General features: G+C 38.3%; 2 protein-coding genes across 2 annotated transcripts; one reads left to right on the top strand and one right to left on the bottom strand.

Annotated features, from left to right (window-relative positions):
• The first annotated feature begins 1,053 nt into the window (after window positions 1–1,053).
• On the top strand, window positions 1,054–4,239 carry LOC137259240 (excitatory amino acid transporter-like). The gene is made up of 4 exons (XM_067796870.1): window positions 1,054–1,249; window positions 1,586–1,780; window positions 3,355–3,489; window positions 3,764–4,239. Exons 2-4 carry the CDS (start codon window positions 1,608–1,610, stop codon window positions 3,915–3,917), a joined length of 462 nt encoding a protein of 153 aa, XP_067652971.1. The 5' UTR covers window positions 1,054–1,249; window positions 1,586–1,607; the 3' UTR covers window positions 3,918–4,239.
• A 1,639-nt stretch (window positions 4,240–5,878) lies between these two features.
• LOC137259598 (uncharacterized) lies at window positions 5,879–13,677 on the bottom strand. The gene is made up of 8 exons (XM_067797215.1): window positions 13,437–13,677; window positions 12,642–12,743; window positions 10,723–11,344; window positions 9,416–9,479; window positions 8,858–8,972; window positions 8,246–8,334; window positions 7,362–7,415; window positions 5,879–5,968 (listed from the first exon to the last, which is right to left on the bottom strand). Exons 1-8 carry the CDS (start codon window positions 13,675–13,677, stop codon window positions 5,879–5,881), a joined length of 1,377 nt encoding a protein of 458 aa, XP_067653316.1.
• Window positions 13,678–19,314: the final 5,637 nt, after the last annotated feature.

The raw sequence follows: 19,314 nt of genomic DNA, 5'->3' as shown, positions 1-19,314 counted from the left end.
GTGGCGATAATTGATACGAACGAGGTGTGCTGCGTTATGGCGAGTGTGTCATTTTTCTCGGTACTCCAAAATGAGGTGAGTGAGTGGGTATGGTTTTACGCCGTTTTTAGCAATAGTCAACCAATATGGACTCTCTCCATATTTATTTCTAGGTACCAGCCGCCTGTGCAGTGAAACATTATTTGTGAAGTTATGCCCTGCCGTTCGTGTTGCTGACATATTGCTGAAGGTATACTTTACAGGGCTGAACACTGTTTCCGACCACAAGTGGATTTGTCCAAACGCACCCAGCTTGACTCTCCCGTTGTCTCACCTGAAGCACGTGAAGCATGGTGGATGTTTCTCGTGCTTCCCGCCTCGCACCTGTTGTCCATAGCTGTCAGATGAGTGATATAGACACGCATCATTGAGATGAAATATACATCACTACTGCTGAGCCGTGTATATTGCCATTTTCAGTTCCACACGTGTCTGCAAATTGCTAGTGGGATATGGTTAGAATTTATATCCAAAGGGTTATTTTATCTCCTTTGACTGGCTCTTGGCACTTGTGTGTGAGTCATATACTTGTAATTTGAGACGTATAGCGAATCGTTTTATCTTTCAATCAAAGTGTAGATTTCATTAGTGCTTGCTGTTATCACTTTGAAATTTCAACGCTTTGAACATGGTCGAACATGAGATCGGTCGACTATTCATTCATTCATTCATTCATTCATTCATTCATTCATCGCCCGTGGTGTAATAAATCTTTAATTACCACAACATGATGATTTAGATGACACCAGGATTAGGCTTTACCGCAAATTGCTTCTACACCTAATCCATTTGTTTACAAAGCTTCCACCTCGGTAAAACAATGACAGGAGGTTGCATCACGTGACGCAGTTACACATCCGCTGTGACAAAGTGTCGAATCAGAATAACAGCTCTTGACACGGTCCCCAAGTGAGCGATTACGTCACAATGTTAGTAGTGCTGCACTGATTAACATGCTGACGGAGAGGTGCATATATATTGTTAACATTTTGAATCGCAGCACTGGACTTCAGCATTGCAGGAAGGGACAGGCTGTGAGACAGACTATTTACTACGCTGCAACCATTCAACAAATCAAGACCGTCTATATCTTGACAATCCTTGCTCTTATGACTATTGATAATCGGTAGCATTTAATACAGCACAGCCACTGGTTCATATACCTCAGATCACTACCTGCCCTGCTTACAGCATTTGCCACAAGCTCAAGGTGAACATGTCCCACGTTCCATAGCTATAAGTGGAATAATGATTGCTTACAACATATACCCCACGGTCCCTAGTATGGTGATCTACCCCCCCGTTGTTTGCAATATATGGCCTGTTTTTACATCGTATTGTCACCAATAGTTAAATTGTTTTGGATCCCATTACTAGTCTTACATTCGAATCTGTGATCATCTAGTTATTTTATTGTCCTTCATGATCACTGACAGGTTTTCAGAATTTACCATTAAGTACTAAGCATAAAATTAATTGTTTTCGTCACGATACGAGTGACATATTGTCGATGTGAAGATACTTAAAACATACATTCACATTCTAGCGCTGCCACACTGCCGGTAACAATGGAATGTGTAGAGGAGAGGCTGCATATGGACAAGAGGATCTCAAGGGTCATCCTCCCAGTTGGTACAACTGTAAACATGGACGGGGGAGCTGTGTACGGTGTCGTGGCGGCCGTGTTCATAGCACAGTACAATGGAATACCCCTGTCGTTTGGTGACTTCTTCATAATCTGGTAAGAGAAAGAGTAATGGAGAGTGAAACTAAACACACACATGCATTACATCTGTATTCAGACTGATAAACCGTGCTCCATTGTCATAAGCAATGTTTGGTACAAGGAGTGACATCTAATAAGCATACTATCATGTTCATTTTGTGTGTCTGTATTTCTGTGTCTGTCATATTGCTTTGACAATTGCTTTGTCTATTAATTGCCTGTGTTCAAAAGTATTCTTTCCTGCTCTCGCTGGAAGTAATGTTCAAGGTCAAGTAGGTGTGCATTGTCTGACCTTCCTTTCTTCGGCCTCAGATGTACATATGATATATACATAGATATACATACATATGATATATACATAGATATACATACATATGATGTATACATAGATATACATACATATGATGTATACACAGATATACATACATATGATATATACATAGATATACATACATGTGATATATACATACATATGATATATACACAGATATACATACATATGATATATACATAGATATACATACATATGATATATACACAGATATACATACCTATGATATATACATAGATATACATACATATGATATATACACAGATATACATACATATGATATATACATAGATATACATACATATGATATATACATACATATGATATATACACAGATATACATACATATGATATATACATAGATATACATACATATGATATATACAGATATACATACATATGATATATACACAGATATACATACATATGATATATACATAGATATACATACATATGATATATACACAGATATACATACCTATGATATATACATAGATATACATACATATGATATATACACAGATATACATACATATGATATATACATAGATATACATACATATGATATATACATACATATGATATATACACAGATATACATACATATGATATATACATAGATATACATACATATGATATATACATAGATATACATACATATGATATATACAAAGATATACATACATATGATATATACATAGATATACATACATATGATATATACACAGATATACATACCTATGATATATACATAGATATACATACATATGATATATACATACATATGATATATACATAGATATACATACATATGATATATACATAGATATACATACCTATGATATATACATAGATATACATACATATGATATATACATAGATATACATACATATGATATATACATAGATATACATACATATGATATATACATAGATATACATACATATGATATATACATAGATATACATACATATGAGAACTAAAAAAATAGGTCCATAACATAACACATTTCACAAGCAATAACATTCCCACCCATTGTTCACGAATAAGTAACACTCCAAATATAAACACAAGATTTTATAAGCATGCCATAATGTGTGTGTGCGTGTGTGTGTGTGCGTGCGTGCGTGTGTGTGCCTTTTAATCTGTGATACTGTATCGCCAGTACAGTATCATACTTGCCTGTGTTCCGATATATCGTTTTCTGCTATAACTAATGTTCAAGCTAAAAACACCAAATGTCTCTATGTTCTATAGTTTAGCAGCGTTCCTCGTCAGTATTGGAACTGCCAGCATACCTGCGTCTGATCTGGCAATGCTGATGCTTGTCCTACGGGCGATTGGCCTCCCAGTTCGAGGCGCCTCCTTGCTGCTTACGATCGGCTGGCTGATGTAAGTTTTCATAAAAATCACTTCGGCTGATGTGAAATACCAGCATTTGTTCCTTTGTGTATGAAGAAGAGCTTGACATCATCCTCTGAGAGATAAAAATCGTATATTTATTAAATATTTATTTATTTATTATTAAATCGTATATTTTATTACTCTTGCTGTTTATATCCTTAAGTGAAACTTTTTTTCTAAAAATTGTAATAAATGAAAAGAACAAAACGAGCTCTGGTAAAAACATAAGGTATCTGCGGCTGATTTAAGCATGTCCTTCCAGGGATCGTTTTGGCACCACAGTAAATGTCGCCAGTGATTGCCTAATGGTGGGAGTTGTCTCCCGTTTCACCAACCTTCCTCCACGTGACACACCTGAGACGCAGTTTGAGCCTATGCAGGAAGAGCAGCGGATGATCGCAGATGACTTAGTATAAGACCAAGATAAATGTCTTGTATTTAACTTTCTCTTCTCAGCGGGACGAAGAGTTGATACAATACATGGTTATAGGTTTTGTTCAACAGTTTGTCCATTCGCCAATACTGGAAAGCCATTTGGAAATAATTCTTCCATGAAAGCTAGGTTGTGTTTTCGAACGAATACCAGATGGCTATCAGACCATGTTTATGGCATCAAAATTTGAAGGCATTCCTAACTGGTTTGACCGAAGTAGGGAAGTATCGAAATTATTAGCTTTTCTTTCTGTGTCAGAGCTTATTATGTTTGTAACGGTATTCTAAATAAAGCTGATGTTTTCCTATGATCTTGTCTTAATTAAAATATTCGGAGAGAAAGAAATAAAATAACACAGGCTAAACAAGGTCACATGGACAGGCCAAAAGCTATCTAACGTACAAAATCGTATACTAATAATTGATAAAATAATGATATTTTGACAGCAACGTGATTACTTCTTTAAATGGCATTCTGGAAGTTGGGAAGTACAATATATAGAACAAACTTAATGGATAACATCTTCTTTAATTCGTGAGAGCGACGTTCCTGTTGTGCCGTTGTCAAGCATACATGAGTCAATACTGCAGACCAAAAGTAAAATATACATGTATCTAGGTATTTCTCTAACACAGATCAAAAGTAAAACATACTTATATCTAGGCACCTATATCAACAAAAGCTAGATGGATGTAATATGAATCAGCAGTAAAACATACATGGTACGTATCTAGGTACGTATAAAACAATCATTGGATGGATGTACCACAGAATAAAATAAATAATAAAATCTGCATTTATCTAGGTACCTCAATAAAAATCACTGGATGGATGTAACACAGACCAAAAGTAAAACATACGTATATATAGGCACCTAGATCAACAAAAACTGGATGGATGTAACATACACCAAGGGAAAAATATACATTATCTAGGTATCTCTATAAACAATCACTGGGTGGATGTAACACAGACCAAAAGTAATACACACACACACACACACACACACACACACACACACACACACACACACACACACACACACACACACACACACACACACACACACATACATACAAGGGATTTTGTCAAGCTTCAGATGTAGACATTGAAATAAAGCACACATCATCAACCAACTATGAAGAGCTAAAGACAAAAAAAACACAAAAAACGGGAACCGAACTAGACTTGATTTATACTGAGGTTCTTGAGAGGCATGTACACGTTGATATTCAAGCCAAAATATAGATGTCAACTTCTTTTTGTATTGTATACACAATATACGAACATTCGTGTTGACATTGATCATTCATACTGCACACAGAATGCAGGTGAAAATCAGTGTTTGCACATTGTGTGTTTACTTCATATGCAGGGATTTTGCATTAGATGACCACCCAGGCAATGGTCTTACTGGGATGAGCAGATCCGTCTTGTATGTCAGCATCATCAAAATTACTCAAAGTACTGAAACTGCAGATTGACATTTTTACGTTACTTCAGATACAATATTCCTCTTCCTGACGATTCCATTATTCCAAGATTGCTCACGTAGACTGTGGTGCCCCGCATAGGGCCATTTAATTATTTGGTATGCATTAATTGCATGCCTTTGTGTTCCATTCTGACCTGGCTGTAGCTCTCGCTGGTGGGCACACTACTACCCTTTACGAGTGCTTCATTCACTTTATTGCCAGTTCACTAGTTACACATCATTTTAGAGTGACCTCCCTTCTAGTCGTCTGCTTCCGGTGAAAGCACATGTTCAACTTCGCTCATACTCCGGGTTTGTACGGCTAATGGTATGCATAGTTCTTTCATCGCTATTCATAGTGATGTGTTTTAACATTGTCAACAAGAGGAATGAAGATTTATATATACATGGAGGTATTTATGTCATATTTGTGAGGACACTATACAGACTATAAATGACCTGAACACACGTTAATACACGTGTATCAATAGACAGCCTTCGCTCCGTGGTTGGAGTCCACTTGGAGGGCGTGATCTCTTGCATTGTGCAGATTTTGATCTCTGAAAAATAATATAAGAATGTGTTCATTAGTTCATTGCTTAAAGCGGCAGTAATAATATTCGGTGTTCATTAGAATCATATGTCTAACTTTTCAATCTGGGTAATGCAGAAGGCTGCTGTGTTGGGAAGCCTCCATATTCTCCGGAAAGTTCTTGGTGGGTTCGTCTAGGCAGTGTTTCCTGGGAGAAGTCCCATTCGCTGTCTGGGCTGCGTGTAGAGGGGGCGAGGGCCCTGAGCTGATGATGAGCCTTACCAGCCTGACTGTGCCTTACCCGAACCCTCTCTGCTACATATCTATCTTAATCTGTAATAATAATCAGTGTTCACTGGAATCATATTTCTAGCTTGTCGTTTTACACAGTGATTTGACCTGTGAACACCGGTGTTAGAATTCGCCCTCAGGAACACGTTTTCCAAGAGATGCCACCGACGGGATCATATGACTCGCTGACATGGTTGATGCAAGTCATCATATTCCAGCTGCGTAGGTCGATTGATCACTGGGGTTACTTACAGACCTATTTGATAGACCTACCTATTGTTGTTGGCGATCTGTAGCCTGTGCTTATTTGTATTGTATAAATATTGTTATCAGTTTTAACTTTTCAACCTATTTTCAATTCTGGTTGTGATATTCAAGTTGGTTTACTGCCCTTCGTCAACAGTTATTTTGTTTGTTTGTTTTGGTTTTTGTTATAATGTACGAAAATTCTATTTTCATGTCAAATGCCTTCTCATCACGATATGAAACATTGCCGATGTACATGTGAAGTTAAATATTATTAACTCACTCACCCACACACAGCTGGGATATTGCTTATTGTGGCATTAAACACTCATCCAAACATAACATGCTTTCGGCATCATTTCAAAAATCAATAAGGTTTGTAAGAAGGTTAAACTATATTCATATATGACGGTATTTGGCATTTGCTTCAGGATATAGGGGCAAATGTCCATACAGGCATTCCACCTCAATTGTGAAAATTGTGGAACTAATTTTCCTGTTGTCATATCATTCGTTGTTATTATCTGTGATTTTGTCAGTTAAGATGCCCAGTTATGTTAAAACAATAGTCTCAATTTGGCCTCTTGAAAATAAAATTGATATAAATTTACAGGATTAAATTAGCATTCCATGTCATGAAAGCTGACAATGTTGGCCAAAGGCATCTGAAGATGTGCAAGGGAGCAGGTTTTCATCGCTTCAGTAAACCAGAGATGTGGGCTCAGAACTTCAGGAAACCAGAGATGTGGGCTCAGAACCTCAGCTGTTAGATTTGGTCTGCCCATTAATTTCACAACAAAAAGTTGGCATCTGACACATTGAGCTGACACACGCCTTAACAGTTTAAAGCAGCAATGAAACACACTCGATCATAAAGCGCTTACCCTGTATTCTTGAACATCGTGGATTTGTTTCCTTCGACTCTTCCTTGGCTCGACCTGAACACAAGACACCAGGTTGTTAAATAAGGCTCTCGTGTGTCTGATCCACATGAAACTGATTTGAGTGGTGTATAAGTTTTGCCCGTTACTTTATCCTACTTTCAGCATTTAAAAGATCAAGCAGCTTACTTTGTACCAATTTCACAATGGAAAAGGGATACCATCCAGGAGCAACGCTGCTCCTAACTCCGGACAGCAGGTTTTATCAGTGGGTACATGGTTTCAGGGTGAGTGAGTTTAGTTTTACGCCGCACTCAGCAATATTCAAGCTCAATGGCGGCGGTGTGTAAATAATCGAGTCTGGACGAAACAATCCAGTCACCAACAACATGAGCACCGATCTGTGCGATTGGGAACCGATGGCATGTGTCAACCGAGTCAGGGAGCCTGACCAACCGATCCCGTTAGTCGCCTCTTACGGCAAGCATAGTCGCCAAGCTTGGATTGCTGAAGGCCTAATCTACCCCGGGATCTTAACGGGTCCATGGTTTCAGAACATTTGAATGCAAACAAACTTAAGAAAGAATTATAGCAGGCTGGTTGACTGCTGTTTAACGCCGCACGCCCCAGCAATATTTTAGTAACATGGTGGGTGTCTGTTGATAACTTGAGTCCAAATGACCACACAATACAGTGATCGACAACACGAGCATTGGTCTACACAACTGCCTGGCCACCCGATCTGTTAGGACAAGCGTAGATTGCTGATGATTAATTCTAAGCCAGATCTTATCGGGGTTTCAGGTGAGGGCACTGGTGCCCTTCTTTCATAAGGTCACAACAAAGGTCATCTCTTTTGAGATATGAATAATTTTGGAAACGCCTACTGTTTGAGTAGCAGCGTCTGTGGTCTTCACCTTCACGGTGCCCAGTGGAGCGGTCTTTTGTGAACGGTGTGCTTTCAGAAGAGGCATATCTGGGTAAAATAAATGAAAACGGGCAGCGGGAATTAGTCATTCATATACATATGGTTTACTGGCTTAAAATTAGGTTCAAAATAAGAATTTAAGCAACATAATTTTGCAAGGACACTAAAGAACTTTTTTTCGCATCAAGTGCCTCATTCATGGTGAGTAAAATTGTACAAGGCATTTGTCAATATTCCATTGATATTCGTCATACAGAAGATCCGGGTTCGATTCCCGACAAAACTACAATGTCTGAAGCCCATTTCTGGTGTGATGCCGTGCTGTTGATGGAATATTGCTAAAAGCGGCGTAAAATCAAACTCACTCCATTAAATATGTTGTCCGGAAATTATCTGCACTCAATGGTTTAGGCGGAAATTATAGTCATTTATTGGGTTTTTTTATTGTTTATGTGCTATTGTTTTCTTTCTAATTTTCTGATGATGTCAGTGTAAGGAACCCACGGATTTTGGTGAAAGAAACAAACTGTTTCCAAAAGGGCAAAAAGTGACATCACTGAGGGATTCTTACATGCTTGAGTCTCAGAGTTGAGTTCATAAAGACGTGCCAGTTGGCGTGAAGTTTTCTTCTGTAGAGCATTCACCATTTCAAATTCAGTGCGATATTTTCGTCTCTCTTCCACCAGCTGAAAGATGAAATGAGACAGACTTCGTTACAGATGCTAGGCATTCCAATGGCCTAAACGGTGTCACTCACATTTATATGCAATCCATGAAGATGAGGGTGACTCTTCAACAACCCTTGCCTGCTGTAGGTTGCGCTACAAGATGGGACAGGCCTATTGCTTTGTTGATGCCTGTTGTGGATGCTCATGATATCAATCACTGGTTTGCTTTTTCTTTAATGAGTAAGAGACTGCCGTCATATTGGCGGGAACATGGCTGACTGTGGCGTTAAACAACAAGCAGAAAGAAGCAAACTAACAAACAAATAGGATATATATATACATACATACATACATACACACACACACACACACACACACACACACACACACACATATATATATATTACATGAACACAATTTTTCAATTGACGATGCACATATAATTTATAAAGTGAACCTACGTTCAGCTTAGTATTCACGTTGTCTCCATTGACACTGCTCTTGGTGTCAGTCGCCGTGAGTGTTCTGAAAAAATGAATATTGAAGTCATCATATATATATCGATGACTCTATCTGGGAGTTTGTGAAATATATAGTAATGCTGCCACAACCGCCACACGAGACACAGTAATAACTACAAGGGCATTAGCAAGGTAAGAGATCCACACGTATTTCCCTCATACATTCAAATAGTTGTGGTCATTCAATGTTACAAGAAGACTTGAGCTGGTATGGTGATCTACCTTCAGTTGAGTGTGATGTATAGCCCGTATTTTATATTGCTTTGTCCAAATATTACTACTAATTTTAAGTTTCCAGAGTAGTTTAGGCATGACTGTGATATTCTAGTTGTTTTGCGGCCCTTTGATGACAGGTTTATATAATATATACATATTTCATTTCAATATCAAACATGTTCTCGTCACGATATGGTTGAAATATTGCCGATGTGACGTTAAATATTAACTCACTCACTAGTTATTTTACTGTCCTTTGACGACAGGTTTTCATAAAGTATGCACATTTCATTTCAATATCAAACATGCTCCCGTCACGATATGGCTGAAATATTGCCGATGTTACGTTAAATAACTCACTCACTCACTCACTTGAGTTTATCATAGGCAATGTAATTCATGGGGTTATATAAACGTGTGTATGTCCTGACCCTTTTTAAATGTGTTTGCCATCTACAGACTGCAGTGAAAACGTACCGATGAATTTCGCTTTCAAAAAACATAAACCAATTAAAGTGAAAATAGGATTGCGAATCTTGCCGACTGAAAATTTAAGCCTCAGAATTTTTATTCAACTTAGGATAAAAGTTGTTCAACAAACGAGCTTAAAACCGTTGTTATTGCTATGTATTGCAAGGGGGGAACCGCAGTACTTGGAACAGTGAAACAAATCCACGTGCGGTAAGTGATGACCGTTAACTTCGACCAAACCTACATGTTCCAGGTGTTTCATTTAATGTGCATACTCCCTTGTAAAAACAAACAAATAGAGCGATTTGAGACTATCACTTGTTAAACAAGTTTTATCCTAAGTTGAATAACATTCTGAGACTTGAAATGTTATGAGGGTTCGCAATCTTAATTTCACTTTATTCGACTACAAACAATATATGATGTCTGTAGGAAGCTGGTTAAGTATGAAAATTTCAAATACCGACTCTGCTATGTAGCCGTGTCATACAGCTTTGCATGGCGTTACAGGAGACATTGAGATTTATCTCTTGAACGTTTGATATCGGACGTGTACTTGCCTCATGACCTCCTCCTCCGTGCGCTCATGCGTTCCTTCGGTGGTTTTGATCCGTTTATAGAACTCTTCCTCCGTGAGCCATAGTTCTTCTTCCCTCTCATCAAGAACCACCTGCCTCGTACCAACAGCAGCAATGAAGGCATTCAATACTTTCTCACATTTGTGTCGCGTCATTTTCAAAGAGGCTGGGTTATTGTATGCACGGGCCTTCTCCTCCATACACAATAAACATTTATGAAAAGAGTCATCATCCTGAAGTTCATCGCCGTCAAGAAGGCCGTATATGCAGCTGATGTGCTCATCTGTAAACTGACGAACCCTCTTTGTAACTTTCCTTGTCAGTTGCAGAATGTAATTCTGCTTCTCTTCCATTTTGTCATGTTTGTGTTCGACGACACACAGAAGCGTCAACGCCTGGCTTGACGACACATACAGAGCTTCAAATAGAAGATCAGATGGTATCTTAACGTCTGATATATTCTCTGTTTTCAGTAGTTCTGCAAGCGAGTCACTCATGTACAGTAAACCGACTGTATCGTTGTGATTGTAGAATGTCGTGTCCAGTCGATCTCTGAGACGTTTCTGGTAAAGAGATGACTTGGAATGTGGCCAGACAGCAAGCCCTGGAAGAACAAACTGTAACCATAGAAAGTGGATACTCCATTTCATACACATATTTATCTCCATATACTCCAAATGATACACATATTTTTCTCCATATACTCCATATGATACACATATTTATCTCCATATACTCTGTAGGATACACATATTTATCTCCATATACTCCATTTCATACACATATTTATCTCCATATACTCCATTTCATACACATATTTATTTCCATATACTCCATAGGATACACATATTTATCTCCATATACTCCAAATGATACACATATTTTTCTCCATATACTCCATATGATACACATATTTATCTCCATATACTCTGTAGGATACACATATTTATCTCCATATACTCCATTTCATACACATATTTATCTCCATATACTCCATTTCATACACATATTTATTTCCATATACTCCATAGGATACACATATTTATCTCCATATACTACATAGGATACACATATTTATCTCCATATGCTATATAGGATACACATATTTATCTCCATATACTCCATATGATACATTTATCTCCATATACTCCAAAGAATACATATATTTATCTCCATATACTACATAGGATGCACATATTTATCTCCATACACTCCATAGGATACACATATTTATCTCCATATACTCCATTTCATACACATATTTATCTCCATATACTCTATAGGATAAACATATTTATCTCCATATACTACATAGGATACACATATTTATCTCCATATACTCTATAGGATACACATATTTATCTCCATATACTCCATAGGATACACATATTTATCTCCATATACTCCATAGGATACACATATTTATCTCCATATACTCCATTTCATACACATATTTATCTCCATATACTCCATTTCATACACATATTTATCTCCATATATGATACACATATTTATTTCCATATACTCCATATGATACACATATTTATCTCCATATATGATACACATATTTATCTCCATATACTCAGTATAATACACATATTTATTATCATAAATGCATTTCATGATTTAAAACATGTATCTCTTTATGCGTTTGATAGATGTATGTCGATATCTGGCTATACTGTAAAATGCATTCAGTTATCATAAATATGCTGAGTTAAACAAATACAGGAACACAGAAATATTCAATCGTTTCTTTAATAGTTTGCAGTTTTCATCACCAGCTTTGGATAGTTCGGTGGGAGGAAATCTGAGAATAAATAAACGAACACTGCCATGAAGTGGTGTTCCCTTATTTGTTTCCGTCAGTATATTTGACTGACGACAAGGCCACAACAAACCTGTGCTGATGAAACATTCCCGAATATTTCTCAAGGATCCATCCTTGTGTCTCATCTTTGGAAGGAAAGGGTCATTGCTGGGCCACGTTACAAGACTTGGGTCTGAAACAATATCAAATATACTGCTGAAAAGCATTACCAACTAATTCATGTTGGTCAAACATTTGGAAAAAAAAGCTTTACGATAGCAATAGCTTGGAGTAACTCTAATACTTGCTACTACAGAGGGAGCTGTCAAAACCGGCATTTGTCCAATCCGGCAAGTTGTCAACACCAGCATAAAATCTCAGTCCCGCCCGTCGCATGTACCTTTATCAACAGCTCTGCAATCCGGCATGTTGTCTAAACCGGATCATTCCTTCAGTCCCAATGAGTGCCGGTTTAGACAGCTACCACTGTAGTATGTATTGTATTCCATTTTAGCGAATGTAATTCCACAGTAACATTCTGAAACTTTTTTAGCCTTACCATAATGCTTAAACGAAGCATTATCCATGCATATAGTTACATCGGTTTTGTTGTTGGTGGTGGTGGTGGTAGAGTTGCCTTAACATGATGCTTAAACAAAGTAGTATTCATGCATAGCGCCAGGATATAAACTGTCATAATATATGGGTACTTTTACTTACTGTCCATTTTGGATCTTTTGTAGCCAGGTGTCAAGATCTAGTTCCTGTATTCTGTTATTTATTATTCTGTATGCTTCCGGGCCAGAGTCATGGAACACACATCCATTCATGAAACCAACAGCGATCTCCAATATATACTTTCCTCGCTCTAATCTATGTAATTTACATTCCCAGGGTAACTTTCTTTGATTGTCCTGAGAGGTGGGGGATATCACAATTTCCTTCTCAATGAGCTCCTTTAGTTTTTTGGGCACGTCTCCAAGTTCTTCACTGGAAACATTCAAGCCAGTCACTTTTAGTTTCATGTAATCGTAGCCATCATGTGCTGATAATCGCTGTTTTTCCTCGTTTTCATCTATTCCAAATATGATTGAACCACCCTTTGGCAGCTTTGAGAAGGAAGTCATATAATTCTTCAATTTTAAGTCATGCCAAAGGTGTGGTATGTCAGCTTTCGTCCAATGTTTAAACTCTAGGCATCTACTTTCTTGAAATGATGAACTGTTTGCCGTACCATTTATAAATCCTTCTCCCACGAGGTGAGGTTTACCAGGTGAAATGTCACTTGAATTCAGTAAGTCCAGAATCACATCTACATTTGCAGATTTAATGCTGAAATCAGTATTCACAGAGGTATTGAATTCAGTCGTACAAAGAAAAGACGAACCTTTAACTTTTAGAACCACAAATTCATGTACGTGTTCATGATCAGGTTCAATGTCGCTTAACCAAACCTTTTCATAGATATTAGCAAACTGCTCATGTCTTTGGAGAAATGTTTCTAAAATTGGGTCAATGTATTCATTAAGATGGTGCAACGATCTGTCAGTCTTGGCAATTCGCTGGATGTGTATAAACAGAACACCGCCTGTTGAGTTTCGTAAAGCGGAAACTTTCTTCCGAAGTTCTTTAGTTGTTGTCTTTCTCCTTTCTTGTTGCTTCTTATTATTTATCACAGTCACATCTACATCTAGACTTAAACGATGATCCTCTGGAAAGTTTGTTCCACGTATTACTGAGCAGCAGTTCCCACAACTTTCTGCAATAGAACATTTCTCATAACCATCTTAAAGTGTCAATCCATACACTCATGTACAAAAGAAAGGTCCCCATTCTCTCTCAAAAAACAAATAAGGATGTTCGGGGCTTTAAATCAAGAAACAAAAACCTATAATTTACAATTCGGTAGGTCGTCATAGAGATCAGGATTGATTCAATATATTTATAGGGTTGTTTGCAAATGACGGTTGATTGCTCGGTGTTTGGACACATGCCAACATACACAACGTAGCATAAAAAGTTCCAAAATCTCTAGTAACGCATGTGACCATCTCTGGCGTTAAGGCATGTCTGGACACGACGTCGCACAGAGCGAACACGGTGTCTCCTCACGTGATGTGGTACCAGTAGCCGTTGCCCCTTCAGGACCTAAATCAACGCATTCCTGGTCAACGGAGGCGGTAAACGCTTTTGGGTGTGACGTTCTAGTTGGTAACACGGGTCCTCAGTCATATATCCGACCATCAGGTCTGTTAATGTAGAACCTGATTTCATTTGTCATAAAATCTCGACCCCAATTTCCTTGCTATAACTGCGACGTCGTTGTTTATGCGTCAACGTCATGGCCTTGAAGTTCGGTAGGCACGGATACCATATGCGCGAAGATGACCGCTTGCTGTCCATGTGCTGACTCGACTTTTCGCCGCTGTTAAAACATGTTCCTCAGATGAAGCACCCGTAAATGGCGGTCTTCCTGGGAGGTTGTGACGCTTGGTCTTCCGCTCTTTGCCCTGTCCTGCCAGTTTGTCTCAAGTCATCAGTCTTCCAGCTATTCGTTGTATGATTCTTGCAGCATGCGAGTACGTGACTCCCACTTTCAGCATTCCTGCTGCTCCAAACCCTAATTCACGCGTATGGCCATTTAAACGACACGTGTAACCTTTGTTTTGTTTTTTATTTCGGGGACGTTTCTTTTGCACATGAGTGTGCATTAACATGGCATTTTTGTTTACCTAAGGCGGTGCCAAATAACTGACCGTCCACATCCACAGTTTCAACATTTCACCTTCCTCATCCACTGTCTCAACATTCCACCTTCTTCATCCACAGTCTCAGCACTTCACCTTCTTCATCCACAAATTCAACATTTCATCTCCCTAATCCACTATCTTAACATTCCACTTTCCTCATCCGTAATTTCACCATTGCACCTTCCTCACCCGCAATCTCACCAATTCGCCTTCCTCATCCGCAGCCTCACCACTTCACCTTCTTCATCCACAGTTTCAACATTTCATCTTCCTCATCCACAGTCTCAATATTTCACCTTCCTCATCCACAGATTCAACATTTCATCTTGCTCATTCGCAGTCTTACCACTTCACATTCCTGATCCACAGTTTCATCATTTCACAGAATCATATTTCGCCTTACGTATTCACAGTAACAACAATTCACTAAGGACAGGCCCAAGGATCGTGGAAAGGATGGCAAAGAGAAACTTTAAAAATTATCAAGCTTCACCACTTCAACTTCCTCCTCTACAGTCTTACCTTCCTCATCCACATCCCCATCAACTCATCTGCCTCATTTACAAACTCAACATCATCTCATTTTCCTCATTTAGTGCCTCACCACTTCACCTTCTTCATCTACAGCCTCACTACTTCACCGTATTCATCTACAGCCTTCCTCTTAACATTCTCCATCTACAGCTTCGCCAGTTCACATCTACATCTACATCCTCACCACTTCATCTTCTTTTTCTACAACCTCACCTATTAACATTCTCCATCAACAGGCTTACATCTTCACTTTTTAATGTACAGCCTCACCACTTCACAATATTCATCTACAGCCTCACCTCTTCACCCTCTCCATCTACAGTCTTAGACCAGTGAAGGTCCGGGATAGAATAGGCCTTCAGCAACCATGCTTGCAATGAAATACAACTATGCTTGTCGTGAAAGGCGACTAAAGGGGTCAGGTGGTCAGGCTCGCTGACTTGGTTGACGCATGTCATTGGTTCCCAATTGAGCAGATCGAAACTCTGCTGTTGATCACTGGTTGTCTGGTCCAGGCTCGATTATTTCCAGACCGCCTGGAAGATTGCTGAGTGCGGCGTAAAACTAAACTCACTCACCCAATATACAGCTTCACCTCTTCACCATCTTCATATACAACCTCAACTCCACAACCTCAACTTCCTCCGTTCTGTCCAAACATTCTTGTAGGACTCGACCAACATTTTAAATTGGGGGAAAAGTTAAGAATGTTTGTATTTGCATTTTCTGTTGACATCAAAGAAAGAATACCTTCACTTGTCATTTCCTGGTTCTGTGTGTCATTGGAGTAGCTGGGTGTCTACGTATGGCATCTGAAAAAAGGGTGAAACTTCTGTCATAAACTCATACCACGTCTCTGGCTCTCAGAGTGAGTGAGTGAGTGAGTGAGTTAGTGAGTGAGTGAGTGTTTGGCGTCATATCGGCAATATTTCAGGTATATCGCGACGAGAACAATCTAACTTATATTACAATGAAAATTAAAGTATAAAAACCTGTTATGGGAGGACAGCAAAAAGTAGTGGAATATCACAGAAATAACGTAAATACTACGTTTTAACAATCCTGGTAAGATTTAGATTTACTCATTTTTACAATAATAATAATAGTAATGATATGATTTTACAATCCTTCAACCTCCTTCGAGGAAACAGCCAGTAATAATATATGTCTCTAACTTAAACTCCCAATCATTAACAAATATTTATCTACAAATCATGTCAATTAAGCTTTATCAAACAGTTCAGTGTATTTTAAACACTCGATAATTAAATGATAATTAACCTGGTTAAAAGGAAGACACACCTTCCCATAAAACAAAGCACACATATCCTACGACTAAACAAGTGGCAAGTTTAAATTTACTGTTGAGATTTACGTTCTGTCATTTCACTGACTACACACACAGACATACATACAGAATACAGGGATACATTTACATACCCATTATGTCAACATAGACATCGCTTTCAGGCAGCGTGACTTTCACTGGTAAATGCCCCATATGTAGGTAGACTCCCCATATGTAGGTAAAGACATACACCTATACTCACAACACTCATTTCATGATTAATCGAATGTTAAGTGTGTATTTATTTTTCGTGTTGTCCGCGTTACTGTGTAACGTTACCAGTCACGAATGACGTCTTTACAACTCTGACTCTTTCAGGGCGTGAATACGTTCACGTGTGTTATTGTTATGTCCCACCTACTTTAGTGACGACTGTTTAAATTTAGAATGGTATAAGCAGATCGTCAGCCGAATGAATAGCATTATGGATGACCGACCGCGTTACGTCACGTTGAAAACTTGGAACTACGCTCTAACTGTTTTATAGCGTTAATGTTTCAAGAACACACACACACACACACACGACATTTTCTGATTCTAAATGAAATGTACTGATTATGTGTGTTTTCAAAATAAAACTCATTTGTACTCTGCACTTCAATTTTTTATGAACTCAGGCTTCATCTCGTCATTGATGCGGGAATAATGCCAATGCGACATAAAGCCTGATTCAACTCTCCTACCAACCTGAATTATTGGGTTTGTTTCGGGACGTTAGCTAATTTTGAACAAAAGCTTAATAACGCCACTTTGATATAATTTCTCCTTGTTTCAATTATTTGTCTATTTTAGAGTTTGAACATTTCTCGAATATATTCTCGCAATTTCGCTTATTTTCCCATTGTTTCAAGTTTCTTTTAAAAACTCTAAATTTTCTCGTTATTTCAAGCTTTAGAAATTTAACCATGACACGATAGACAATAACAGAAAGTACGAAAAAATCGAAAATCACTATTTTGGGAATAAACATATGAAATAGGTTATTATCTGGCTGTTCTGCCAGATTGGATTATTCAGATGAAATCAAGCGGGCTGCTCATCAAAGGGACTGACATTGACTTTGTGTTACACAGACTGAGTGACTGACAATTATGTTTTCCTTACAGTATTTGTTTATGTTGACAACGTTTTAACATTGCCGCTCCTTGGTATGAAATCGGGGACACTAAGACTACGCAGTAGGGGTAAATACCTGTTGGATCAATGCACAGCTATATAAAGCCAGGCTTCTGTCTGCTGTCTCGAATGGACGACTACAAACACTGCTTGTATAGATAACATACAAAACGACACTGCAATAGCGACACGTGACTCAACTCTACTGTCGTTAAGACGGTACAAAACCTTTCCTGGCGCGGAAAGTTTCGGGTACCCTTGCACAATTGTATTTGAGTGCGGGAGTTACGATTTAAATTCACATCGACAATATTTCAGCCATATCATGACTAAAACGAGTGATAAATGCAGGATACGTGTTTATAACACACACACACACACACACACACACATTATTACATACATACACACACAGAGACACACAAACATACACAAACACATACACACACACACAAACATACACACACACACAAACACACACACACACATTATTACATACATACACACACAGAGACACACAAACATACACACACACAAACACATACACACACACACAAACACACACACACATTATTACATACATACACACACAGAGACACACAAACATACACACAAACACATACACACACACAAACACATACACACACACAAACACATACACACACAAACACACACACACAAACACATACACACACAAACACACACACACATTATTACATACATACACACACAGAGACACACAAACATACACACACACAAACACATACATACACACACACATACACACACACAAACACACACACACAAACACAAACACACACACACAAACACACACACATACACATACATACATACATACATACATACATACATACATACATACATACATACATACATACATACATACATACATACATACATACATACATACATACATACATACATGTGCTGAGATTTGGGACTTACGTACTCTCTCAGGAGGACAATAGTTTGCAATACTTCAACCCCTTTGAGGA

Source organism: Haliotis asinina, chromosome 13 (genome assembly GCF_037392515.1).
Source record: "Haliotis asinina isolate JCU_RB_2024 chromosome 13, JCU_Hal_asi_v2, whole genome shotgun sequence".
Classification (NCBI taxonomy): Eukaryota; Metazoa; Mollusca; class Gastropoda; order Lepetellida; family Haliotidae; genus Haliotis; species Haliotis asinina.
This window is presented reverse-complemented; position numbering and strand designations above follow the sequence as displayed.

What these genes read in the sequence shown, in the direction of transcription:
- LOC137259240 (XM_067796870.1), top strand. Translation starts at nt 1,608, where the DNA reads ATGGAATGTGTAGAGGAGAGGCTGCATATGGACAAGAGGATCTCAAGG. An exon ending in GGTGACTTCTTCATAATCTG is followed by an intron (nt 1,781 to 3,354) that starts GTAAGAGAAAGA and finishes TATGTTCTATAG; the next exon opens with TTTAGCAGCGTTCCTCGTCA. An exon ending in CTTACGATCGGCTGGCTGAT is followed by an intron (nt 3,490 to 3,763) that starts GTAAGTTTTCAT and finishes ATGTCCTTCCAG; the next exon opens with GGATCGTTTTGGCACCACAG.
- LOC137259598 (XM_067797215.1), bottom strand. Translation starts at nt 13,677, where the DNA reads ATGACTTCCTTCTCAAAGCTGCCAAAGGGTGGTTCAATCATATTTGGA. An exon ending in GGAATGTTTCATCAGCACAG is followed by an intron (nt 11,345 to 12,641) that starts GTTTGTTGTGGC and finishes TTGTTCTTCCAG; the next exon opens with GGCTTGCTGTCTGGCCACAT. An exon ending in CAACTCTGAGACTCAAGCAT is followed by an intron (nt 8,335 to 8,857) that starts GTAAGAATCCCT and finishes TATTTTACCCAG; the next exon opens with ATATGCCTCTTCTGAAAGCA.